This window comes from Rhinolophus hipposideros (assembly GCF_964194185.1).
Source record: "Rhinolophus hipposideros genome assembly, chromosome: 20".
NCBI classification, from domain to species: Eukaryota; Metazoa; Chordata; class Mammalia; order Chiroptera; family Rhinolophidae; genus Rhinolophus; species Rhinolophus hipposideros.
This window is the reverse complement of record NC_138066.1, coordinates 1,434,566-1,461,625: the sequence shown is the minus strand read 5'-3', so window position 1 is coordinate 1,461,625 and position 27,060 is coordinate 1,434,566. Positions and strand designations below refer to the sequence as shown.

General features: G+C 56.5%; 1 protein-coding gene across 2 annotated transcripts; it reads right to left on the bottom strand.

Annotated features, from left to right (window-relative positions):
- Nucleotides 1-3,408: 3,408 nt before the first annotated feature.
- On the bottom strand, nucleotides 3,409-25,515 carry DRG2 (developmentally regulated GTP binding protein 2). 2 transcript variants are annotated; one of them, XR_013991870.1, is made up of 14 exons: nucleotides 25,374-25,515; nucleotides 21,732-21,892; nucleotides 14,723-14,812; nucleotides 14,107-14,167; nucleotides 12,513-12,603; nucleotides 11,803-11,875; nucleotides 11,604-11,694; nucleotides 10,671-10,768; nucleotides 10,181-10,257; nucleotides 8,842-8,930; nucleotides 8,008-8,066; nucleotides 7,799-7,866; nucleotides 4,543-4,596; nucleotides 3,414-4,180 (listed from the first exon to the last, which is right to left on the bottom strand). XR_013991870.1 is itself a non-coding variant. In XM_081027567.1 (13 exons), the coding sequence occupies exons 1-13, from the start codon at nucleotides 25,435-25,437 to the stop codon at nucleotides 4,094-4,096; spliced, it is 1,095 nt and encodes a 364-aa protein (XP_080883693.1). In that variant the 5' UTR covers nucleotides 25,438-25,515; the 3' UTR covers nucleotides 3,409-4,093. The 2 variants fall into 2 exon arrangements, 1 of the variants encoding a protein (XP_080883693.1); XM_081027567.1 differs by lacking the exon at nucleotides 7,799-7,866 and having other exon boundaries at nucleotides 3,409-4,180.
- Nucleotides 25,516-27,060: the final 1,545 nt, after the last annotated feature.

The window sequence follows — 27,060 nt, the reverse complement described above, 5'->3', positions numbered from 1 at the left end:
ATTCCCTTGGCTGCTGCAGGGGCCTGGAACAGTCTGGGGCAGCGGGGGAGGAGAGAAGTGGTGGGATGCTGGTGTATCTTGCAAGCAGAGCCAACAGGATTTACAGGGGAGTCACAGCACCTGCCAAGATTTCCTTACTCAACAAAGGGAGGATGGACAGGCCATAGCTGAGAGGAGGAAGGCTGCAGGTAGAGCAGGAAGACTGGACGTCAGCTTTGGACCTGTTGGTTTCCGATGTCTGCTGGGCACTGCCAAGGAGGTGGGGGGCATCACAGAGCTCAGGGCTGATAACATCACTTAGTCACTGGCACCTAGTAGTGTCGAAGCCACAGTTCTGGAGGATGACAGCAGGGCATGAGTGGGGATGGAGAAGAGGCCCAAGGAATGAGTCCTGGAGCTGCACTGTTTGGGGGCCAAAGAAGTGGTGAGTGGCTGAAACGGAGGGCAGGGCCGCTGCAGCAGCAAATGGGCACATGGGTCAGGTTAATTGAGGACAGAGAGCCAACCACTGGAAGCAGCTACACAGAGTGACGAGGGTGGTCCCAGTGGAATGGTGGGGGCAAGGGGTTTACAGTCTGATGACAAAAGGTTCAAGGAAGAAAAAGGACTGTGGTGGTCGCAGGGTGTGTCCCTGTGAACACCAAAACCCACGCCATCGTACACGCTTTAATGGGTGAATTGTATGGTGTGTGGATTACATCTCAAGAGGGAAGGAGGGAGGAAAGAGGCCATTGCTAGGAATGTGTCCTATGGAGGCTCGTGCACACAGGGAATAGCCTACGTACCAAACTACTCTTTTCTACAATACACCTTGTCATCCCACAGTGGATGACTATACACAGCTGTAATAAAAAATGTAGAAGATTTCGTGTGCGACGGGAGATCTCCAGATCTGCTAACGAGTGGAGCATGGTGCGGAAACAGTGTGTTGTCTGTAACATATACCGAGGGCTGTCTTTTTGTAAGAAGTGTGTAAGAATATGAATTCCCATTTGCTTTTATTTACATGTAGAAATATTGGAAAAGATACACAGGAAATTGATGAAACCAGAGATGGTTATCTCACTGTAATCATTTTTGTGGTTTGAGTTTTGAAATGTGGTTACACTTCTAATTCCAATGAACAAACAAAAAACATTTAAAAAGAGAAAAACTGAAAATGGGGAGAAAAGGAGTTGGACACAGTGAGTAGAAAGAGCCCTTCAGAGGAGCTCCCAGAAGAACGTCAGGGCTACAGGGTCCAACACCACCCCTCTGTTCCATGTGACATTTGAGGAAACAGGAGGGGAGAGGGACAGGGCTATTTGGGCTTCAGGACACCTCCCACAGCCACGTCCTCTGTGCCCCCAGTCGGGGGTCCTTGGCCTCCTGGAGTTTGTCCAGGAGAACTGAGAGGCCAGCAGGCTTGACCAGGGCCTGCAGCAAACTTCAAGCAGGTCTCTGGGTCCCGAAGCACCACTGTACAGATGAAGAGACTGCAGCTCAGAGAGGCGAGCCCAGCTGTGGGAGTGGGCCCAGGGGATGTGGGGCCGGGTGTCTCAGAGCTCTGGGTCAGGTCCAGTTCCTGTCCTGAATCTGACCGCAGCAAGTCTTACGGCCTCTGCATTTGGTTGTCATCTGTACGTGGGAGTGCTAATAGAGCCTCCTACTGGGGCTGACGGAAGCATTCAGAGAGAGGTCGGGAGCCAGGCACAAAGTGCTGTTCTTACTGCTGATCGCAGTACTGCTGGCCGCTGCTCCCCCGGCTCTGGGAAGGTGACCTGGGTGAGTGCAGGCAGCAGGGCCTGCCCACAGGCCCCTTTCTGGTGAGGGATGGAACAGGGCGGGCTGGCGCACGGCCCAACCCTTGCAGTGGATCCTGGTGGGACGGGGAACACTTGGGAGGTGTCAGGAGAGGCTTCTCCAGGCCTAAGGATGCCTCCCCGAGCACGAGGGGCCTGGGAGCTGCCAGCTCGCACCAGCCTGGGTGAGCACAGCGTGCAGAGCCTGTGGCTCTCAGGCTAAGACCACATAGCCATGCTGGCCTCAGCTCCAAGGCTAAGGACTTGCCACAGAGATGCAGTGATGGCCCCGATCCACGGGCGCACAGACCCTGCCCAGGAAACAAGCCCATCCACGGTGAGGAACATGGTGGCCCAGTGGCCAGAGCCACTGACACTCCACGCCACAAGCCCAGTATCTGAGGATGCCCAGACCGCTTGGCGTCATTGCCCTCTGTCCCAGCTTGGGGGACAGGATCTGCTGCCCTGTGAACCCAGGGCCCTTCCTACCTGTAGGCAGGAAGTGGCCGTGACCATTACCGAGGCAAACACCCGCATGTAGGACCTCGTGCCTGGGCCTTGTGGCAGCTGGGACGGGGCTGAGCTAAGCCTCTGGGCGCATAGCTGTGATGCCAAGAGGGGGCCAGCATGTGCGTTGTCTTACCCACCTTATGAAGAAAGTGAGACCCAGAGAAGGACCTCACACTGTTAGAGGCAAGCCCCCAGCTCTGCGCCCTCCCCTCTTGCCACCTGCAACCTGGGGAGCGTCAGCGGCAGACCCCCAGGGCCCAGGACCAGGGTCTCCTTACCTGGGTCCCGTGGTCTGCTCCCTGCCTGCATGCCGCCTAATGGGGGTCCTGTGGCTGGCCCCGGAAGCAAGGCTGGCCCAGCGGAACAGCTCAGTGTTGCAGGGAAGGGAGGCCCAGCCCACCACGCTAACCGCCTGGGGCCCCATCTATATTTCATGATGTCTATTATTCCTGTTTTGTCTCTGGAAAGCGGCCTGAGCAGCTGACAGAGGAGCCAAGAACAGCGTGGAGAGGTGTGCCGTGGGCCTGCTCCACACTCCAGCCTGGCCCAGAAAACCCCCCAGGGGAACTCTCTAACCCTTTTGCCCGCCCAGTGCTTGCCAGCCTCACACCTGTTAACATTCACCCCCAAAAGACACACCTCCTCCAGGAAGCCTTCACTATGGCTCAGACATTGCAGGCTGGGGTTCAAACACAGGTCTGCACTTCCAAGCCATGTAGCCCAGGACAAGTCGCTGCCCCTGGAGAACAGGCTGCTGTGGAGGTGGCCCCACTCGGCCCCTGGCACACAGTAGGCACCGCTCCTCGGCCCTCCCCCATGCCCTTCTGAGGCAACAGGGAATGTACTGGTTGCCCTGCTCTCACAGGGGAGCCTCTGCCACTCCTATTACAGGGGACTTCTCGTGAGGCTGCCCACTGTGGCAGCCAGGCCTGGTGTCAGGAGTGTCCTGTCTGGGATCTACAGGGCAGAGCCCTTCCTGAAAGTCCCCACTCTCTGTTGCACCCCAGGCTTGGACCTCGTCCCCTACAGCCCAGGCTCCAGCCACTCGTCACCAGGCTCATTGCTGCTTCCTGACCAAACCTGCCAACCAAATTCAGCAAATTTACAAAATTGACCTCAGTTTGAACAGGAATTGTTTTCATTCTTTATTTCAGAGAGAGCTGAGATGGGGGGCTTAAAGAGAAAATATAGAACCCAAACTCCAAAGTCCCCGCCCCAGTGTCTGCACAGGGCCTGGGGGAGGGGGCTTTAAGCTGGGCAGGGGCTGCCCTGGGAGGATGGCACTGCAGGACCTGTCAGGCTGTGGAGGGCATGAGCTGGGCCACTACAGGCAGCCCTGGGCAGGGAGGGGGGTAGGGGTTTTTGTTCCGGGAGGGCCCAAGTACCTGGAAGCTGCAGGAACTGAGCCAACATGCCCCAGCAGTAACTACCCCCCCAGGGACGCCGGCAGGCCCAGCTCCCCGCCCCAGCACCAAGCAAGCCAACTGCATCTGGGCCTGGCTGGGGAGTCAGGGGCAACTTGCTCCCTCAATGCCCAAAGGGGTTGGAGGTGGGGTACAGGCCCCGGGTTCCAGTCTCATGGGAAATGCTCTCAGCACAGCTCAAGTCCCCCAACCTTGTCCCTCTGTCCTATGAACTCTTCATCATTTGCCTACTGAAGAAACTTCTGGAAAAAGCAGACTTGCGAGACCCCTTCCTGGAATACGTGTATTTGTATTTTTCCCGTTTGGGCTTTAGTGCGTCCCACTGGCTTCAACTCCGCATGGAGACAGGGTGGGTGGGTGGTGGCCGGGCCCAGGTCACTACTTCTTAACGATCTGGATGACGTCCTCGTGCTCCATGGTGTGGGTCAGGCCCACCCGCTGAGGGCTGTACTTGGTGCTGGTGCCCTGGGAGGGGAACAGGGCAGAGGGGCCGCATCAGGCTCAGCACTGAGCAGCGCCGAGGACGATGACGCTGTCACTGGAGCAAGGGGGGGTGTGAATGCCACAGTCTAAAGTGGGGGCCCCAGCGCCGGCACACCCCACAGGCCTCGGATGGACGGCAGGACTCGCCAGCGGGCTGACCATGCCTGGATCCCACAGATGGAGGCCTGTGCCCAGTTAAGGACAGCATGCATGCCGTGTGGAGCGGGACACGCTCCAGTCCCACTTGGAAGGACAGGGACACCACCCAGAGCAGTGCAGACGCCTCCCTCCTGCCTAACCAGGGGCTGTTGGGCATGACCTCGGCCCGCCTCCCGCCGACTCACCCACACCAGCGCGTACTTGAACTGGCTGGCGAGCGACCGGTGGATGCGGTGGCACTAACGGGAGAGAGAGTGAGAAAGTGAGATGCGGCTCCGCCCACCCGCACCGCCAAGCCCTGGGCACGTGCCGAGCAGTAACTCCCTAGGAGGTGCGCAAACAGCATGGCCTCTTGTCAAGGAATGCCATCTGCTCAGTCCACACGCGGCCTCACATTCCCGGCTGCAGGCCATCCTGGCGCTCCCACGTCCGGGTCGGCCCAAGGGCTGTGGGGCCGTTAGGACTGTTCCCACAGCCCCTGGAGGGGGGGCTGGCACCTGGCTGTCAGCAGCCCTCTGCCCACCAGGCCTGAATAAGGGCCCTGACAGATGCTCCTTCAGACGGACAGCGCCTCCGCTGGAGTCACCGTGCTTGGTCACCGTCTCCCACACCTGTTCCCAGCTGTGACCTGGAGCGGCCCACGCTTCACATCGTCCACCCCCCACCCCAGGACAGCCTATATCCTTTAGCACTCCTGGGTGGGGCTGAGGGTTGTGGGGACCCCCGCACTGTCGGGAGCCAGAGGAGGCAGTCCTGGAGGGACAGAGGACGGGGGACCCTGGGTGCAGGGCGCTGCCCAGGCACAGCAGATGTGGGGCAGGGAGAAGACGGGGCAGTGGTGCCTCTCCTCCCAGCAGAGACCAGATGGCTCGGCTTCTGTGGGGACAGAGACAGATGTCGGGCCTGCAAGAACAGTTCCCGCGGAGCCACCTTGATGCGAACCTCCTGGGGGTGACCAAGGATTTCAGAGCCATGGCAGAGGGCACTGCTGCCATGACAAGCACATACCCACACAATCGGTCCCCACACTCGCTGTTTTCCAGACCAGAGAACGAAATCTGATGGCCCAGAGGTCAGCTCTGGCCTGTAAATGGGCTTTAAGTTTTATTCAGCATGCCCAACAACAAAATTAAACCTGAGCTGCTGGAGGGGTGGCCGGATGGCTCAGTTGGTTAGAGCGCGAGCTCTCAACAAGGTGGCCGGTTCCATTCCCACATGGGATGGGGGGCTGCGCCCTCTGCAACTAAAGATTGAAAACGGCAACTGGATTTGGAGCTGAGCTGCGCCCTCCACAACTAGATTGAAGGACAACTACTTGGAGCTGATGGGCCCTGGAGAAATACTGTTCCCCAATAAAATTTTTTTTAAAAATTGTGTTTTTTTTTTAAAAAGTTAAACCCACTGGCAAAGTTGCAAAGCAGGGTCACACAGTCTACTGGGACGGAGAACTTTGGGAGCAGTGGGCTGGCGCTCATGCCCTTAAGGCAGACTGTGCTCTCCGTTCACCACAGCCCCCCCCCCACAGTGTCCCTGACACGAAGGTCAAGTGTTATCAGTAGTCATTTACCACTGACTGAGCGTGCTCTATGGTTCTCATGCGAGAGTAGTTCTCTGTACTTGCAATGGGGAGAATGGAAGGTCATCCAAGGTCATCTTTTCAATATGGGAGAGCATATTGTTTGGGGGTGGGAGACGACTGCTCCCCAGAGTACACTTGTGCTCTCACTTCTGAGATCCTTGAATGGTCCTCTCTGCCTCTGGGGCTTATGGCCCCTGACCCTTTTGCAGGCAAAGCCTGGTGTTAGCTCTCACTGAAGACGTACCAGGGCCGGGGCTGGGTGTATTACAATGGCCTTGGGAGGTGGGTTACCCCCATAAGAATACTAAGGCACGGGGAGGCTGACAGTATGGGCAGCTAGGGTATTACCCCAGGTCTGCCTGGCTCCAGCGTCTACCTGGTTCCTCTACTTTGGGTCTCTGTTGTCAGCACCCAGGCAGGCCTTTACAGCCATCCTGTGGTACCTGGGACAGGTGGGCATCCAGGGAGGGAGGGTTCATGGGGAGGCGGTGACCTCTGAGGAGTAGGTATCCCTGCGACAGAGTCCAGGCTCTGGAACAAGGCCTGCGAAGCTCCTCTCCACCCTGCCAGCCGAGAGCAAATAGCCAGCAGTCCTCACATTTGCTCCTGCCTCGGCCTATGCACATTATTCCCAGTGCCTGGAATACCCTCCTGCCCCTGGTATCTCCTGCTTTTCTTCCCAGGTGTGGCTGAAGCCCCACAACCTCTTGGGTAAGCAGCAGAGGGTCTGAGTGTTGAAACCCCACAAAAGGTGCAGGGTAACCCTAAGAAGGGCCAGCATTAGTGGGCACCTGTGTTATGGCCTGCTGGACTCCCCAGGAGACACTGCGGTCCCGGGGGGCCAGGGACTCCCATGCAGAGCTCTCTGGAGTGAGCTAAGGGACGTGGCAGGGTAATCTCCAGTTTCCTTGGCTTCTACGCGGTCAGCAGGCCAAGGCTTGCCCTGTTTGTATCAGCCTCTCCAGGCTGGCAGAGGCCTCAGAATGGGCAAGTGAACGAATGGAAGAATGCCTGAGACCCACCCCTGCTGATAGTATAGACGCTGAGGAGTGAGCCAGAGGCAAACAAAAGCCCAAGAAGATGGCTGTATGAGCTGAAGCATCGTCCTGGGCTCTCGGGCTGTCACTGCTCCTGCAGGGCCCAAGGCGCCTTCTGCAGATGGCGCAGGACACATTCAGGGGACAGGGGAACCTGTGCCTCCGACAGAGCTCCAGACACAGAAGCGCACCCTCCTCCCCCAGCTCAGCCCAGAGCCCCCGGCTCAGGGCCTTTGCTCCCCTGGTTCCCCTGCCTGAAGGGCTCCCCTCCCCCCAACTCTTCAGTCAGGTCTTACTTGGTGTCCAAGCCACTAAGGTCACCTCCTCCAAGATTCCTGGCCTCTCTGTGTACTCGGTGCCACCAGCCTCCACCCACTGTCCTCCTTCCCTGCACTCACTTTTATGTGCGACTGCTTAGCTCTGGGATTGGGTGTCTAGCATCTGTTGACCCCAAAGGACCCTAGTTCTGGTGGGAACTGGGGCTACTTTGTCAATGCTCAGAGAAGTGTGGGAAACACTCGAAGCCATCCCCAGGCTGGGGGTGGGATGTGGGAGCAGGCAGGAGCCGGCCCGGGGCACGGGAGGTGGCATCTCCGAACGCTAGGCCAGCACTGGCATGGACAGAGACGCCCCCTGGGGCACAGGAGTCTCCTTGGCAGGACACCTCAATGGCCCTGGGGAGCCCGCAATGCTGGGCTGTGACAGGACAGCGGGGATCGCTGCTTCCTGGACACCTGCCACGTGCCAGGCAGCATGCTGGGTGCCTCAGACACTCGGCCTCATCCACCCCTAAGTACAGTGGGTGGGCAGCACCATCTTGCTTACGGAAGGATGGAGGCTCGTCGTTCAGCTGGCAAGCGTGGTCAGGACACATCCCAGGTCTAACGCCAACTCTGCCACGGCAGCATGTGACATCCAGGAGTCAGCCGAGGGCCGGAAGAACTTCAGGCAGGACCCCCGCACCCACCCCCGCACCCTCAAAGCAGACGGCAAATTCCCCAAGCCCCTCATGTAGGCAGGTCTCGTTAACTCACCACATGCTCCACGGAGGCCCCTTTCCGGAGGATTATGGCGTCTGTGAAGTCTGGCCTTTCTGCACGGGTAAAGATGGGGGGCGGGGGGCAGCCCCAGTCAGGGCCCCACACGGCTACGGGGCTCCTTTCCACAGGACACAGGCCCTTCCCGTCTCCAGCCTCGGGCTAGCCGTTTCCCCCCTTATTTGGCACACCCTCACTACAGTTCCCCCACCCCATGAGGTCTTCTACAACCTTGACCTTAACACAGAAAGATCAAAATAAATCCAAATCCAGGATTCAAACTGCATGCAACCCAGTCAGCCATGAGGCCTGACCGAGACGAGCCTGGGAGCATCTGGACCGAACCGGCAAGATGTGGTAGCTCCGGGCGTCCAGTCGGGGGCACGTCTCTCCCTTGCTGACAAGGTCAAGGTCAATGAAAACTGCCACAACTCAGTGGCTAGGTCCCTGAGCCTGTAAGGTGCATGTACACAGAAAAGGCTCTTGCGCAGTTAGCTGCCTAACTTCCTGACGTGGGGCCTGCCACTGCTGGGGGAGATGGGCAGGGGGGGACTGCTGAAGCTGGTGGGGGCTCCAGAGCAGTCTCGAATTCACTGCTCCCCACCCCGCCAGGGCACCCTCGAGCCCTTGGCAGTCTTTGCCACAAGGGCTCAGGCTGAGGTCTCCAGCAGCCTGGGGTAGGGGCAGTGCCGGTTCTGAGATGGGAGAACAGCGGACGTGTGCACAAGCTGGGCCAGGGGCACTGGGCCCTCTGGGTGTCACGTGCACAGCGTGGCAGCTGAGGGAGGGTGAAGCTCGGCTGTTTCTAGGGCTGCATGCTGCCCGACTCACGTCCTCTCTTCTTGGTATAGATGCAGGTCAGGGCCAAGTACTCCCAAAGCATTTCAAGCAAGTAGTCCAGGTTTAGCTTCATGCCGCAGCTGCAGGGAAGGGAGGCGGCCAGTCAGAGGAACCCCAGGGGCTCAGAGGCCAGGCGTTCCTGCTTCCTCACTGGTGCAGAGGACAACCTCCATCTGGCTGGGCACAGGCACCCAGGCCCGTACGGGCCGGCTGGCACCTGTGGGGGTCTGATGGCAGCCCGACACATCAGCGGCCAACGCCTCAGGCAGTAATCATGATCACGCCCAATAGAGCTCAGCCTTCTCTGGGGGGGGGGGTCCCAGGAGCTCCCTGTGGAGGGCACATGCCATCTGTAATTGACATGGGTGCCTGGAAGTTTGGCTTTCCTCCTGGTACCTGCTGTGTGGAGGCTGGGGGGGGGGCTGTGATTGGATGTGGGCAGAGGATGGTAATCTAGAGCTCACCCCTCCTGTGAGGTGAGGGGCTGCCCAGCAGGGTATCATCGATGGGGGAACCGAGCGGGAGGCCTGACCTCCACGGAGCTGTTGTCAGCACGAGCAGGTAAAGGTGCTCTCACACCCTAAACATAGGCATGCGCTCAGGCAGCCCCTGAAGGGCGCCCGGGATGCAGCAGGAGGCGAGGGGCTGAGGAAGGGGTGCTGGCTCTCTGCTGCCCTTTGTGAAACGGTCCTCATGCTTGGGTCCAGGCCCCCGACCCATCATTTGCACCTGTCACCCCCCCTTGGTCCCTGAGTATCTCCCTCCCTATAAGCCAAGCCTCAGAAGCTCCGGGGCACCTTGTTTGAACGGGAAAACCAGGAAGATGGAACACACAAGTCAGTCTGCCCGAAAGGAGGAACCCCGCAGCAATGATGGGAAGTGAATGAACAGCTACCAGCCAGAGTGCAGGGAGTACCCGCAGGACGTACCCCTGACGGGCAGAGAACACGGGGCCAGGGGTAGCTCTGCCAGTCCAAGGACGTCAGTTCCCTTTTCCCCCTGCTCTGTGGTGACAGAGCCACATCTTCCAGGGTATCAAGAACACTGGCTCACACCACGGTGCTTTCTGGGGGACCGAAGTTAACTACTAAGTTATGAAGCCTTGTAACTATTCCTAACTGTTTACCTTGATGGATACAATCCTTCTGTTTTCTTACCAGAGCCCACCCCACATCACCCAAACTGTCCATGTCATTCAGGGTGGGGCTGAGCAAGGTCAGCAGCATCTGGGAGGGTCTCCTCTGCCCGAGGCGCTCCGTGGAGGCTGCGCCTGGCCGAGGCGCCTGGGAGGCCTCCTTGATGGGCTCTCAGAAATGCAGCAGAGCCTCACCTGATGACCACACTGTTGGGTTTCCGGGCCAGGCGGTCTACTTCCTCCATCGAGATCTGGTCAATTTTGTTATAAACCTGGGATTGAAAGGTGGAGGTGGGTGTTGGGGAAGGAAAGGAAAAAAAGGATCACAGAACAAGGGCCCTCCAGCAGCCACAGTGCTGCCCGTGGTTCCTTCTGCACGTGATGGCACACGATGCTGACGCCAAGTGTCCTTCTCCCCTGTTGTCTCAACAACGGGGAAAGGCTGAAGGGGCCTGGGCCAGCCTGGGCTAGAACCCGTGTCCAGCGAGACATGCAGGGGTGTGCAAGACTCTAGGAGCCGCCAGGGTAGCGGGAGCCACTGAGGGTGGAGACAGCTCCGGGCTCTTTCTGCTCCTTGCAGAAGCCTATCTCCTATCAGGGTCAAGGGGGCTCAGGAAACGTGTGGCCTGGGACAAGGGCTCCCCTCCCACAGGACGCCCGGGGGCAGGGGTCTGGGGCCACTTACATACAAGCAGGGCATGTACACTCGGTTGCCCACAATCACGTCGATGAACTCATCTGGGGAACAGTCCTCTCGGAAGAGCACTTCTGCATTGAAGATCTCTGAGGGGCTTAGATTAAGGGCAAACTGTGTGCCAGCGCCTCTCGTGCCCAGTCAGATGAGGGCCTGAAGAGCCGATCAGGAAATACGCCGGCTGACAGGGACCTGCGTGGTCATCTGCTTGCAAGGTTTTACAAGATTTTCAAGTGTGGGGAGCCCCTCACTTTTCTTTTCAAAAGGAACCACAATATGTAAACGTTTCGACCAATAATTTACATCTTTGCTGTTAGGCAAGAAAACCTACTCGCCAGAATCCTCAAAGCACGTCAGTGGAACCCCAGGTTTCAGGGCGAGGAGTACCATCTGAAAGCTCTGGTCTAGCTCAGCTTCCCCCAGGCAGAACTCTCCTCTACTTGTGTACATCTGGTGATGAGGGCCTCACCGCCTTGCTCGGTGGCCTGTCCCACCATGAGTTCTCCCTACGCTGAGCTCCATTCTGCCTCTGGGGCCCTGCCCTGTTTCCCGGAGCTCCAGCACCCACCCCGCTCCCCCCAACAGTACATTAGCGGTGTGGGCACAGGCCTCTGGTTCTCCCCGAGGCCTCTCCAGGCAGAGGCCCTGGTCCTCAGGGGCAGTTTCCCTCAACACCTCGTCTTCCTTCCAGATGGGACTGGCTGCCGTAACACCTAGTAGTCAGCGAGGAACAAGGAAGCCACTGCTGACCGCATGGCCGTGGCTCAGCCAGCTGGAACTCAGTGAACACAGAGACAAAGGAGACAGGAAGCGCCTTGCGTCTGTGGCTGCAGCTTTCCTGGGGCCTGCTTGGGGTGGTGCTGTCACCCTGGCCACTGGGCCTCCTGGCCGGGCTGTCCCTCCCCTGCCCTTCAGGAAGGATACTGTACTCGTGTAGGATCAGTTGCACCAGCTTTTCCGAGCACTGGGTCAGCGTGACTGTCGAGTTAAAGGAAATGCCACCGCCTTTCTTGGGCTGGAGGAAGAAGGGGAAGACAGCTGCCGAGGAGGGGCAGCTGCGACTGCCCTCTGGGCCTTGGCCACTGGCTGGCACAGTCGCACACCTGCCGCACTGCAGCCTCACCTTGAAGTAGATGTTGGGCTTGTGCTTGTTGAGGCGGATGCCCACCGACTCCAGCTCCTTCTCCAGCAGAGACCTGGCAGAGCCCCCACAAGCCTTCACAGGAGCCCAGAGGCAGGCTGCAAGGCGTCCATCTTACACAGAAGCCCTTTCCCACCCAGACCGTCACCCTCCCCTGCTCCCATCGGCAACCTGGGACGTCCCTTCCCAACAACCCAGAGCCGCAGAGGAGTGTCTGCACCCTCGCCTAGGCCAGGGCAGACCGGCCGGGCCTGTGGTCAGCAGGCAGAGGCAGGCCTGCTGTGCCCCTCGGCCGGCAGGCTGGGCCATGAACAGGCATCTGTCTCTTGGGGCTGAGCTCCTAGCAGGTTCTGGGCAGGGACTGGGGCACTAGGTCCCCACAGGTAGGAACCGGAGCCAGGCCGTGTCCTCGGGCCCTGGCCAGCCTGCGCTGCCAGGGGGCTCGGGCTACGAGCGTCGGCCGGCCTCTGTGCTTCACACAAGCTTCGTGGAGAGGACACACTAGGCCAAGTGCACTGGGCGTGGCCTGTGGATGGTCCTGCCATTACTGCCGTGTGACAGGGCCATGCATCCCTCAGACCGCCCTCCGTGAGCGCTCTGCTGGACACATCTGCTGGAGCCAAGGTGTCCCAGTGCCATGCCCGGGGGGCCTCCCCGGATGTGTCAGCCTGCCCCTACCCCACCATGCAGACCTCTGCACCTCTCCCTTGGTGGCGTCCAGCATCATGATGACGACGTCAGCTGTGCGTGCCACAGCGATCACCTGCCGGCCACGGCCTTTCCCTGGTCAGGTATAACAGAAGGCATGTGACACAGGGACATAGGTAAGACCCGTGCGACCCCACCCAGCCCAGAGCGCCCGGACTCGGGTCCTTTACAGACCCGCCACGCTGCTGTCTGCCACGTGCCGCTTGTCGGGCTGTGATTTCTTTAATCCAGATGCTGTCTGACTCGTGGAGACTTGTTTTAGGAGGGTATCCGACATCACCTTCGGAGCAGTGACGTCCGCCCCTCCCCCCACCATGCGGAGGGCCCTGTGCTAAATGCTTCATGAACATTTCCTCACGTAATCCTCAGAACTGTCCCATACGGTCAGTGTTACCACGTCCACCTTCCAGATGAGAAAACTGAGGCTTGGCATAGAGATACTTAATCACTTGCCCCTGAACACAAAGCTAGCATGGGGCCAGGATTTGAACTTGTCTGGCCTTTCTAGAAAACAGGCTGAGAGAACACACCTGGGCTACAGAAGGAGCACCGGAGACGACACAGGCAGAGGTGCTTTAGGGACCGCCATCCAAAGGCCAGACCACTATTGTCAGACGACCAGAGAAGTCAGGCATCTGGCCAACGTCACACAAAGTCGGGGCCGAAATCGCAGCACCAGGATCTATATAGTGTGCGTTTCAACTATGACCTGCGTCCTTCTAACGAGGGGTTGGACAAGCTGATCCCCACGGGCCCGCTGTCTCCAGCCTCCGGTCTGTGCACTTCCCCACAGGCGGCCACATCACCTCCAGGCCCAATACGCTGGCGGGGATGGCAGGGAAACCATCACCACTGCCCTCACCCAGTCAAATAGGCTACAAGGAGAGTGGTGGGGCGTGGGAGGGTGCCTGGCAGAGATGGCACTGGGCACCTCCAGAGGCGGTCTCGCTGCCTGGACAGGGTGGCCACAGAGCGAGAGAGGCAGCTCCCGTCCTAGCTCTGCCACTTAACAGCTGAACGGTCTTAAGGAAGACCCTTTACCTGTGTCCCAGGGTTCCTCCTGGCTCTGGAAAGGCAATGACGCCCCTCCCTAAGTCGCAGGGCTATCTGAGGGTTCGGTGAAACAATGCTCAGCACAGGGCCGGCACTTAGCAAGTGAGGGCTAATTAGCAGCCTCACCATCTCTGCGAATGCTGGACGCAGCCACCTGTCACCAGAAGCCACAGGCATGTGCCCATCTCAAAACAACAAAAACAAAACCACAGCCCAGAACAAGGGACAGGGCTCCAGGCCATGGTCTGAGCTCGCCAGCTAACAAGCGCCCACTCCCCACAGGGCACGAGTGGAACACACGGACTGGAAGGGGGGACTCAAGCCTGTCTGGCGAGCTGGGCAACCTTCGGCAAGTCATTTCACTGCCTCAGTTTCCTCAACTTTAAGATGGCTTTCTCAGACTTGGCCAGAGTCCCTTAGGAAGAGAGCACTGAGCAGCGTGAGGTGTTGTGAACCCCACCATCAACCCTCAACAGCCAATCTCAGCAGTGAGGCTTCCTGCATCCCGAGGGAGAAGGCTCGTACCTTGTGCTGCGCCTTCAATGATTCCAGGAAGGTCCAGGAGCTGGATGTTGGCTCCTTTGTACTAGGACGTGGAAGAGAAGACAGGCAGCTGAGGCGGGGCCACCACCGAGCAGAGCCCGCCTGAAGCCAGGACACCTACACGAGCCTGCAGCGAAGGGCTGGGGGAAAGCGGGCTCAGCCTTCAGGGCCAGCTGAGCCGTCACTCACTGCAAGCTGAGAAGCCACTGGGGAGGGCGCTGCAGGTTTCACAATCTCACAACATTCATCGCTCATGGTAACAGCTTCACCGTGAGAGGCTCAGGCCACAGGACTCTGGCTGCCCACGGCTCTGAAGCTCCACGGGAAGCAGCATCCAGCCAAGTAGCAATGAGCAACCTGCGCTGGCATGGTGTGTGTGGGGGGGCACAACGAGTACCCGGAGACCTGCCATTTACTGGCCCGACTCCTGAAGCCAGTTAGGACTGCACGACGGGCCAGGCATGTCTGGGGTCTTAGCTGCCAGAATCCCCACCCACCCCTCAGACACACACACAGACATGCAGGACACACGTACACACAATCACAAACACAAGCACACACCCTTTGCCCTCCTGGGGTCCAGCAAACCCCAACTTACTTCAATGACCCCGGGGATGCACGTCAGGGTTGTGAATTCGTAGGATGCAGCTTCGCTGGCTGTGGAGGTCATTAGGCTCAGGAAGGTCGACTAGGAGGGAAAGGAAGTCAGTACACTGAGAAGTCTTGTCCCGGCCTCCTCAGAGTCCCAGTGGGCTCAGGCAGAGGGCGCCCCCTCCTTACCCTCAGCTCGGTGAGGGGCGGGTGGGGGTGGGAGGAGCACAACAGCTGGAAAAGCTGCTTCCGGCCCTGCCGGGAGGTGTGGGGCACCAGAGGACGCTTCCATTCCTGAGGCCTTAAGGCCTGTCTCAGGTGGACACAGGGACCTGGGTTCTAAGTGGGTTCCCCATTTAAATCAGGGGCCCTTTCCTGCGGACGCTCCCAGGCCCCAGAGAACTTCAAGCAGGCGACAGCCGCGTGGCGCCTGAAGCTGCTGCTCACTCAGGGGAGGTGAGATGTGCAACTTTCTGGTCTGAGACAAAGCCCGATTGTGGGAGAGGTACTGAGAGGAAGGGAGGTGTGGGACAGGAAGGACCCACATGGGGACACTCATGTCACGCTTTGCTGGAGGAATGGGGCTGCGGCTGGGCTAGGCGACAGAGAGACCTGGCCCTGGGTTCCTGCCTCTGCTGGGGGCTCTGGGCAAGACGCTCCGTCCTCTCAGCTTCAGAGTCCTCAGCGTGGGGTGGCCATCCATCTAGTCTCTACCCTGACGGGCTGCGTAAGGCTTAACGGAGACGCGACAGCACGTGGCACACTGAGGCCGGGGCACGGCAATCCCCCAGTGCTGGAGGCCGTGGCCCAGAGCGCGGGCACAGCAGTGGGCAGCGCCAGGGAGAGGAAACTCCGTCCTTACTCCTGCCCCGTCTACTCAGCGGCATCTGGAATAAGAAGCCCGCAGTGTACCTGCGACAAGGACGGTGCCGCTGAGATCCTGCCCCCTCCATGGTGGGTGGGCTGGAAGGCTGGGGAGACCTCACTCACGTACCCTCAGGCTTCTGAAAACCAGAATGGAGCGCGTGAAGGAAACACAGGTTCAAAACCAGAAATACTCCGCCTTGGAGACCTCTTGGAAGGCAGGGTGGGGGGAAGCAAAGGCTGCCAAGACCCTGAGCAGTGGTTGCTGGAGAGGCCTGCGCTCTCCCATGGCCGGAGCCTGGATTCCCAACAGGGCGAAGCTGGCCAGCCACGGGGCCTGGACCCCAAGGGGCACAGACCTTGGGAACTAGAGTGGCTTCTTCCAGCCTGGGCTTCTCACTTGGGAAAGAAGTCCTCGGCACATCAAATGAAAAGACTAAAACTAATGAGCCCATAATAACACCCGAAGAGTTAGTCTGGAAATCTTCGTGTCACCTGTGGGACAGCTGCGAGTCCAATACCTTGCCTGATTTAAGGCCAACAGGTAAGCATTTGTTCTGCCTTTCCAGGTAGAACTTTTCAGAGTAGCCAAACAGCCCGCACTGATGACAGGAAGTGCTACTTCACTGGGGAACGTCAGCTAGTAAGTGAGGAAGGAGTGAGAGAACCAGAAAACTGCCATTTTACAACCAGTAATAAAAATCCCCCGGCAAGGACAATTCAGTGGTGCCAAAGCCACTGAAAGGATGTTGACAGGGCCTGATTTCTGGCGCCACCTCAGTAGTGACCCTCAGGTGACTTGCCAGTGTGTCTGCACGAGGGAGTGTAACTATTAGGAGGGGACACCGTGTCTTGGCACGGTGTCTACTTAACCCAGTGGTCGTGACAATGCAGCCAGCTCAGGGATTTTCTGGAATGGGGCAAAACGAGGTATACACCCTCTCCCACATGGAACCTGGCCAACCAATGCCAGCTTCCAGGTCACAGAAATACAGTGACTAGACCAATAAGCTAACGCACAGCATGAGGAAGCAAGCAGACCATGTCAGAGCACGAACTTTCTGCAGGACAACGACAAGTCAGGGTTATGACAAAAGAGACTGTTCCAGATTAAAGCAGATGTAGGGACCACACACACAGGGGCTACATGTGGTCCCAGAATGGACCCTGCTTTGGACAGACTAGCTGCAAAGTCCATTTAGGGGTAACTACTGAAATCAGAACAGTCTAGGCATGAAGACTGGATTACTGCTCATTTGTTTACTGTGATATAACAGTGTGTGGATGAGTAGGAAAATGTGCTTATTCTTTGGAGGTACAAGCTTAACAATTTGAATCGGGTCATGAAGCATGACACCTGTAATTTACTCCCAAATGGTTCAGTCAAAACAAAAACAAAACAAGGGCCGGCCCGGTGGCTCAGGTGGTTGGAGCTCCGTGCTCCTAACTCCTAAGGCTGCCAGTTCGATTCCCACATGGGCCAGTGGGCTCTCAACCACAAGGGTGCCGGTTAGATTCCTTGAGTCCCGCAAGGGATGGTGGGCAGCACCCCCTACAACTAAGATTGAACACGGCACCTTGAGCTGAGCTGCCGTGGAGCTCCAGGATGGCTCAGTTGGTTGGAGCGCGTCCTCTCAACCACAAGGTTGCTGGTTCGATTCCTCGAGTCCTGCAAGGGATGGTGGGCAGCGTCCCCTGCAACTAGCAACGGCAACTGGACCTGGAGCTGAGCTGCGCCCTCCACAACTAAGACTGAAAGGACAACAACTTGACTTGGAAAAAAGGCCTGGAAGTACACACTGTTCCCCAATAAAGTCCTGTTCCCCTTCAAAAAACAAAACAAAAAACAACAACCAAAAAACAACCCCCCCCACACACATTGACATAAATACAGAGACAGAGCAGTATGGCAAAACATCAGTCAGCGATGCGTCTAGATAAGAGGGCATATTGTACCTGTTCTTTCACCTCTTCTGCATGTTTGGAAATTTTTCTTATACAAAATTAGGGAAAATGAGAAAGGACCAAAAAAACAGAGGGACTTGGAAACCATGGCAGATTGAAGACTATGAGGGTATTCAGCCACCAGAGGGCACACTTGGGGGAGGCCCGCACACTTGGGGGAGGCCCGCACACTTGGGAGGCCGGCACACTTGGGAGGCCCGCACACTTGGGGGAGGCCGGCACACTTGGGGGAGGCCCGCACACTTGGGGGAGGCCGGCACACTTGGGGGAGGCCGGCACACTTGGGGGAGGCCCGCACACTTGGGAGGCCCGCACACTTGGGGGAGGCCGGCACACTTGGGGGAGGCCGGCACACTTGGGGGAGGCCGGCACACTTGGGAGGCCCGCACACTTGGGGGAGGCCCGCACACTTAGGAGGCCCGCACACTTGGGGGAGGCCGGCACACTTGGGAGGCCCGCACACTTGGGGGAGGCCCGCACACTTGGGGGAGGCCGGCACACTTGGGGGAGGCCGGCACACTTGGGGGAGGCCGGCACACTTGGGGGAGGCCCGCACACTTGGGAGGCCGGCACACTTGGGGGAGGCCCGCACACTTAGGAGGCCCGCACACTTAGGAGGCCGGCACACTTGGGGGAGGCCCGCACACTTGGGGGAGGCCCGCACACTTGGGGGAGGACGGCACACTTGGGGGAGGCCGGCACACTTGGGGGAGGCCGGCACACTTGGGAGGCCCGCACACTTGGGGGAGGCCCGCACACTTGGGGGAGGCCGGCACACTTGGGGGAGGCCGGCACACTTGGGGGAGGCCCGCACACTTGGGAGGCCCGCACACTTGGGGGAGGCCGGCACACTTGGGGGAGGCCGGCACACTTGGGGGAGGCCGGCACACTTGGGGGAGGCCGGCACACTTGGGGGAGGCCGGCACACTTGGGAGGCCCGCACACTTGGGGGAGGCCCGCACACTTAGGAGGCCCGCACACTTGGGGGAGGCCCGCACACTTAGGAGGCCCGCACACTTGGGGGAGGCCGGCACACTTGGGAGGCCCGCACACTTGGGGGAGGCCCGCACACTTGGGGGAGGCCCGCACACTTGGGGGAGGCCGGCACACTTGGGAGGCCCGCACACTTGGGGGAGGCCCGCACACTTGGGGGAGGCCCGCACACTTGGGGGAGGCCCGCACACTTGGGAGGCCCGCACACTTGGGAGGCCCACACACTTGGGAAAGGGCCCACCCGCTTCAGCTGCAGGGGCTCCAGTGGGGGGCGGGCGGGGCGGCTCCTTCTGAAGAGCTGAAGCAGGAGGCCGCTGAGCCACTCCACGTCTAGCTTTTGTGAAGTTGGGGAGTCATGAGCACTCTCTAGAGGAATTTGAGCACAGACCAGAAAACTGTATGTAAAAGGGGGGCTAGCCTTTTATGGGAGAGCTAAAAGGGGTATCTTGGATGAATTGCAAAGGGCTGGGAGGGTAGGAGCAGCAGGGGCCTCAGCAGCTGGTTTCCAGCGTATTTTATAACTTTCATCTACATCAACTTCCCCACCTCATCCTACGTGGCTGAAATGATTATGAAAATGACATTGTATTTCCCGAACTAGCAATGCTGGAGGACAAGGAGAAAATGAATGCAGTTGGGTACTTACAATAAAACAGGACGAGAACATTCCTGAAGACAAAGAAGCACTTAAATGGCATCAGGAAGGAGCCCAGTCTCTGTCCAATCTGCACCTGCCCCAGCACACACAACCCAGCCGATACGACACTGTGTGCAGTGGGTACACTAGGAAACGTCCCCCACTGTCCCCAGATGGAGTCAGCTAGAGCTTATTTGGTGGGTAATTGCAGGGTTGATGGCCAGTTAAAAATCCCCAAACCCCTGCGTTTAGGAAGCTTCCCCGAGAAACACAAGATCCAGTGCGCAGAGCTCCAAGCACCTGCAGCGTGGTTGTCGCCTGGACGACCTAGTACCACCGGGAGGTGGGGGAGGGGACGTAACGGACTATGGATGTTCCTGTGACCACAGCATGGCATTCTAGGCAGCTGTTAGGACATAAGGTAACTCGAATATAGGAACATGACAGATGTCCACAGTGAAGTGAAAACACCAGTGGCAAATGGAGGTGTGCTCCCATTTGCAGTGTGTGTGTGTGTGTGTGTGTGTGTGCGCTGTCAGAGAACAGATCAAACTCTGCCCCCCATGACACACATGTACCCATCGTACAGGCAGAGTGAAAAATAAACAAAACGGAATCATATAAAGCACGGAGTATACTCCCTGGTCTGCAGCAAGCACCAAAGCAATGGTAGCTGTTCCCAACTCCCCCTATGCCTGGCCCAGAGTGATGGGTTCGGTACATTCTGTAGCTGAACTGATTTAAAATCCTTCTCCACAGCACCAGGCCCGAGCCACCTGGTGATTGCTCCCGTGGCCTGTATCTGAGCAGCCTTCACCAGCCCCCAGCCAGTGATTCTGTTACCAAGCCAGTCAGCGCCCAGACCATAGCTTCCAAACACCACTCTCCAATGAGAGGAGCCAAGGCCCCTCGGGAAAAGGACTGATAATAGGGCTCGGGCACAGAACAGCCACGCTGAGCCTGAAGCATCTCGCTGTGTCAGAAAGTATGGAAGTGCTGAAAAAACACGACAGGGGTATGTCAAAGAGCCAAATGAAATAGCTCCAAAGCTAGAACAACCTGAGTAACAAAGTAAAGCAGTATAGGATTAGAACCCAAAGTAAAAAATAAATTCCCATGAGTCGTTACTGATATGAATAAATGATTAAAATAAAATGCAGACACCAATCTCCCCGTGCAGAGGAATTCTGAATAATTTGTGTGGCTACACTTCCCCCTCAGAGGACAGTGTGAACAGGGGAGGAAACTGACAAACGCTGCCTTGGCCCGGTGACCAAAGTCAGCACCCACTGTGAACAGTCACGCCGATAGTGAGTACCCAGGCCACGATGTGATCAGAATGGCGGTTTACCTCTGTGGCCTTCCTCCCCAAACCCCCCAACTCCAGTCTAATCATGAGAAAAACATCAGACAAACCCCAATTGAGGGACTTTCTACATATTACCTGACTCGCACTTCTCAAATCTATCAATGGCATCAAACCAAGGCAAGGCAAATAAGAGGAACCTGGGGACACATGACAGCTGAGTATAACGTGCTCTCCCGAAACAGGAAAAACTAAGGAAATCTGCAACCTGTGGACGGTGGTTAATAATAACAGCTCACTATTGTCATTAGTGTGCCAAGTGTCTGTACTAGTGTTAAGATGTTTACAATAGGGCAAAGCGGGTGTGAGGTATACAGGAATTCTCTGTACTAGCTTGGTAATTTTTCTGTAAATGCAAGACTTCTAAAATTTAAAATGTATTATAAAAAAAAAAAAGCCAGTCAGCTCAGTCCGTTTTCAGCTCAAAACCCTTCAATGATGTGTATCTTACCCCCTCCATAAAAATTAAATATGGTTTTTACACTAAACTGAGAAGCTTACAGAGGAAGCCTTCTAGAAAACTCTGCAGTGGCTCTCAATTCACTTTTCTTCACTCAAGGCCAAAGCTGTGTGGTGCCCCCCGCCCCCACCCCAAGGTCATCGCGCTCTATACTTCGTCTCCCACTGCTGCTCATTCAGTCCCGGCCCCCATGGCCCCCTTGAACACGCCAAGCCAACTCCCATCTATGGGCCTTTGCACTCACTGTCCCCTCGGCCTGGGATGTTCCTTCCCGGGGCTCGGCAAGCTCCCACACTTTCTTCAGGCCTCTGCTCAATTATCTGCTCATCTGAGCAGCCTCCCCCGACTCCCGATGTTAATTGGCGTGACGTCCGCTCCCACCCTGCACAAAGCAGTCCTAGCCACTGGATACGCCTGATAGTCCATTACTGTCTTTTCTCCCCTGAGAATGGGGTTCTGTGTGGGCAGGGACAGAACTGGCTCGTTCCCTGCCGTAGCGCCAGCACCTGCAGGGCACATCGTGCACATCCAATAGATGTGGACGAGTCTGAGGCTGAGTGGTGTTAATTCTGCTGGAGCAGAAAGAATGTTCTGTTAGGACGACACAGGAGTGGGACTTGGTCCTGCGTCTGCTCCATTCCCGGAGCTAAGCCCGAGGGCCAGTGCGCATCGTGTCTGAAAGGAGACAAGGTGCCTTCCCCCCCCCCAGGCCCACACTGACCAGCACTGACCTTACCCACAGAGGGAAATCCAATCAGTGCCACCCGGGCGTCGCCCGACTTCATGACATCGAAGCCCTCTCCTTTGGACGAGGCCGATTTGGATGGTTCCAGGAGCTGGGCCCGATACTTGGCAAGTTTTGCTTTCAGCAAGCCCAGGTGATACTCAGTGGCTAAAGGTCAAAAAACAAGATGGAAGGTAAGAGTCCAACGTATCCAAGCCCGTGGGTCAGCTGGGGCCCCACCTACAACCAGATGCTAGGACTATCAGAACCAGACGGCAATCATCGTCCAGGTCAGGAAAGAAATGACCAGCCCTCTGCTTAAAACGTCCCATTGGCTTCTCACTTCATCTAGAATAAAAGCGAGTCTCCTTACTGAGAGACCTCGAGATCCCTAGTCAGTGGTTCTCAGAGGGGGCAGCACCACTCCCGGGGGGCATTCTGGAAATTCCCAGGGATGTTTTCCACTGTCCCTCTGATTGTGAAGGCCTCATTGGCATTTGCAGGCAGGGGCCAGGGAAGCCAACTGCCCTACAAGGTACAGTCATAATGCACAGCCTGGAATTGTCCTGTGTCCCACCTGACTTTTCACATCGCTGAGACACCCAGAGGGGAAACCTGGGTTAGGATCGCAGGGGCCAAGAATCTGTTGCACATAAACATGCAGGGTATTTTTTGCAGTGTGAACAAATGCTGAAATTCCTAGGAATACAACTCCTGTGTATGTTCAGGGAAGACTATAGCATGTTCTGTTTGAAACTTTCCCCAGAGCTGCTGACCGTCTTGGGATCTCAGGCCGACAACAGTGATACCCCTTGAGCGGTGCCCGAGGCACCAGAGCAGTACACCCACACTGGTGTTCACGGTGGCTGCCACTCCCCCGTGATTCTACCCAGAGCTACAAGCACCTCACTGCTTCCCTGTAACTTCATTCTATCTTGGCTGTGGCCCCACATTTGCATATTGAAATACACACTACTTTTATTATAAATTCCTTTCCTTTTTCTCTACCTTTATATTACCGTTAGGGCATTCTATTGATATTTTTCAAATTCTATGTGTACAACAGTTACACTATTGATGGGAAATTGTATTTCAGGACAGTAAAGAGGGTATCACAGAATCTTCGCTATAAAAGGCGTGAGAAGGCGCTGGGTGACCTGGACCCTGGCTACTTTCCCGACAATATCTCTTACCACTTTCGCTTTTCTTTACTACATTCCAGCCACAGTGGCTTTCTTTTTGTTTCTTCAGAACATGCTGACCCCATTCCTGCCTCAGAAACTTTGCATTTGCCGTTCCTTCCGTTTCAATCTTATCTTCCCAGGGCCTGCTCCTTCTCAACATTCGAGGCTCAACTCAACCATCCCCTCTTCAAAGAGGCCTCCCCTGACTGTCCTTGGGGGACAGCATTATGCAGAGGTTTGGAGCCCGTGTTGGAATCCCACCCTGCCATCACTGGCCATTTCACTTTGGGTAAGGTACTTCATCTTCTTGTGTGTCAGTTTCTTAACCTGCAAAATAGGGATGTTAACAATAATAACTACTTCACTGAATTTCTGTAAGGCTTAAAGAAAGCACTAAGAATAATGACGGGCACATAGTAAGACCCAATAAAGTTGGTTATTATTGCTCTCTACAGTAAGCGTGACCCCGCCTAGGCCCCTCTCTGCATCACGGACCTGAGTTTTGTTTTCAGGGTTCTTATCACTAGTATTTGAATCTATCTTGTTTCTTTAGTTCCCTCCCTCTCATAGGGTAGGAACTGGGACTGTCATACTAGTACTCTCCAGCTTCCGGCAGGGCAGGCGCTCAGGAAATGTTTTGGCAAGTGAATGAGTGGATTGGTGGCAGTGAGAAATTGTCAAGAATGGGTTCAGCAACAGTCAGGTTCTCACGGTGCTTCCTGTCATCCCAGCTCAGGAGACTCTGAGCATCTCTGAAAGGAAGGACTACGTCTAAATCACCTCTTCCGCCACTGTCAAAGTGGCAGCAGCTCTAGCCTCCCCTCAGCCTCCCGACTACTTTCCTGTAGATGACACTCCACAGGGCAGCCAGAGGGAACTTATAAAACAGAAATCAGACCACGTCTTCTGCTTAACACCCTCCACTACTAGCTCCTACTGCCCTTAGAACACGACTCGGTCTCTTTCCCATAACCTACAAGGTCCGACATGATTGGTCCTCTCCTTTCCTATCACTGCACTCCAGGCCTAGACCTTTTGATCCTTAAACATTCCAAGTTTGTTCCTGCCTCAGGGCCTTTGCACCAGCTGTTCCTTCTGCCAGGAACGGTCTTCCCCCAGATTTTTGCATGGCTGGTTCCATCTTCTGACCTGGGCTCCCATGGAGGTCTTTTACGATCACTGCACCTTAGTGGGTCCAGCTCCCCCCCTAACACTCTGCTGTATCACCCTCGTTTGTCTTCACAGAAGTTTTTGCTGTCTTGTTTATTTGGTTACTAATTTACAGACTGTCCACTGGAAGGTCAGCTCCACTGGGGCAGGGATGTGCCTGCCGGGTACACTGCTTTAACCGCAGTGCCTAGCACACAGTAAGGGCTGAACAAAGATTTACGGAATGCACGAATGACAGCAGCCCCTCAACTCCTCAGCCTTCAGAACTGAACGGAGGCAAGCAGAACAGACACTGAGACCGGACACCGAGCATTCCTTGCCTCTGGCTCCTATGAGCCCAGAGCAGGTCTGCCCAAGCACGTGGCCTCACCCACCCTGGCCAATCGCATCCGCCATTACTCCAGACCCTCCATCTGATCTGAGTTGTTCTCCTCACTGTCCCATGAACACAGCATGCTCACCTAGACTCCCATGTCTTTGCCTCGGCAGTGCCCCTCACCCGGACTACTCTCCACCAGCGCTAGTCCCACCTCCTCCTGGAAGCCTTCTTAGGCGTCACCATTCTCCTCTCCTCTCCGCTCCTCTCTGATGTCTTCCAGCCCTTACAAGCCCAAGTCCCGATTTGATGCTTCATCACTCTCATGTGCTATGTACGCTGGGAGGTTTACTTTCAACACCGCTATGTGCCTAGCGCTCTGCATAGGCCACCTCGCTTAACTTAGCGGCGAGCTAAGATGGGGCGGGGGGGAGTAACCCCATCTGCAGATGAGGATAATGAGGTTCAAAGAGGTAAAGTGACTCTCCAGGGTTTCACAGCAGCTAAGTGGTGGAGCTGGGGTGCAAAGTTGGGGCCGCCAGAGTCCTGAGTGCCTCCACCGCCCCCCCCCCCAGGCTCTCCCGGCTGCTGGGCGAGGCGGGACCTGTGAGAAGTCTCCGCCCGGACTTCCCATCACACAGCGGCAGGGCAGCAGCTCCTGCGTACACTGGCCCCCAGGAGACCCGCGTCCCAGCCCTGACCCTGCCCCTCTCTGGGTCTGATGCTTGCGCCGTGACCTGGGATGTCTCCATTCGGTCGCCTGATCGGGCACTGATCAGACGTCTCAGGGGTCGTTTGCAATCAGACAGGGACGTGGGACCGGGATCCTGCCCGGTCCTGCCTGCTCGGCACTACTAACAGGGCGCTACTCTGCGGCCTTCGAGCCCGCGCCAGCTCTACCGCTGCAGAACATCACCCATTTAACAGACAGGAAAACTGAGGCGGGCACAAAGGAAGGTCCCGCCGAGCCGGCCCTCACCCTTGTTCTTCTGCGTCCGAGCGATCTCCTTCTCGATCTCGGATATCTTCTCCAGGATCCCCATGGTCGCGATGGAGCTCGGCGCACCGACGGACACAAGAGCCCCAGGAGTTCCGGCCTGTCGGCGGCAGCGGAACCACCTGCGTCCGGAAGCCCACGGATAATAGCGTCCCCGGCGCCTAGCGCTCCGGCATTCAGAGTCCGGGCGGGAGACGCCGAGCGGAGTGCCCGACACAATTGGTTCCTCCCGCTGGGCAGGCGGGGCTGGGGCGGGGCTGGGGCGGGGCTGGGGCGGGGCTGGGGCGGGGCTGGGGCGGGGCTGGGGCGGGGCTGGGGCGGGGCTGGGGCGGGGTGGAGCTATAGCGGGTCGCGGCTAAGATGGGCAGGAGTAGGGCGTGGGAGACAGACAGGGAATCTTAGGTGATGAACCCTGAGAGCTTAGTTGACTTTGCGGGCGTAAAGAAAAGGCGCTGAGCTTGGTGGCTCTTCTTTGTGTAGAGGTTAAAAGCGGGTCCCCATTACCACGTTAACCTAGTGTTCCAATTGAAATTTATTATCTGCCATCAGATACTTCCTGATAGGAGGCAGTGTAAAGGAGACAACATCTCTTACGTGCAATTCTTACCCCAAAATACTGTATCTGAGTTTAGACGCGAGGAGAAATCTAGAAAGTAGCACATTTTATAAGACAAATGGCCTGGGCTCTTCAAAATTGTAAATGGGCGGGTGGGGGGTGTGGGGGAAAGCAAGGGGAACTGTTCTAGATTAAAAGATGTTAAATATAATGGGTGGACCTTGCTTAGATTCTGGCTGAAAAATGTAAAAGCAGCTGTAAAAAGATATTCTTAGGATAATTGGTGAAAATTTGACTTTGGATAGGATATTAGATATTATGGAGTAATTGCTAATTTTCCTGGGAGGGATGATGTAGGAGAATGTCTTTATTCTTAGCAGATGCATGCTGTGGTATTTAGAGGTTGTCTTAGTCTGCTCAGGCTGCCATGATAAAATGCCACACAGTGGGTGGCTTAAACAACAGCAATTAATATTCTCACAGTTCTGGAGGCTGGAAGCCCAAGATGGAGGTGCTTCTGTGGTGGGTTCTGGTGGGAGCTCTCTTCCTGGCTTGCAGACTGCCACTTTCTTACTGCATGTCCTTACATGGCCTTTCCCCTGTGAGTGTGTTCAGGAAGAGAGAGACAGAGAGAGAAAGAGAATCTCTGGTGTCCCTTCTTGTAAGGGCGCTGGTCCCATTACGAGAACACTACCCCACGACCTCATCTGTCCCTAATCACCTCTCAAAGACCCATCTCCAGATATGGTCACATTGGGAGTTATGGCTTCAATATATGAATTTGGGTGGAGGGGACACACAAATATTCAGTCCATAACGGGAGTGAAAGAAAGTTCATGATGTCTATATTTTACTTTCAATTAGTTCAAAATAGTATATATACATTTGGAGAAAGCAAGCTAAAGTAAATGTAGCAATATGTTAACAGTTGTAGAACATGGGGAAGGGGTATGTGGGTATATATTGAATTATTCTTTCAACTCTTCTATATGTTTTTAATAAAAAGTTGCAGGCTGGGTGGACGGGTGGCTCAGTTGGTTAGAGCGCAGGCTCTGCATGAGCTCTGGGCAACAGGGCTGCCGGTTTAATTCCCACATAGGTCAGCGAGGTGCG

Bases quoted from the DNA above. Each gene is read 5' to 3' on its own strand.
- DRG2 (XM_081027567.1), bottom strand. From the start codon at position 25,437: ATGGGGATCCTGGAGAAGATATCCGAGATCGAGAAGGAGATCGCTCGG. The intron at 14,813-21,731 runs GTCAGTGCTGGT...TTTCCCTCCTAG, and splicing joins GATTTCCCTCTGTGGGTAAG to TCGACCTTCCTGAGCCTAAT. The intron at 10,769-11,603 runs GTATCCTTCCTG...TAAGCCCCTCAG, and splicing joins ACTGATCCTACACGAGTACA to AGATCTTCAATGCAGAAGTG.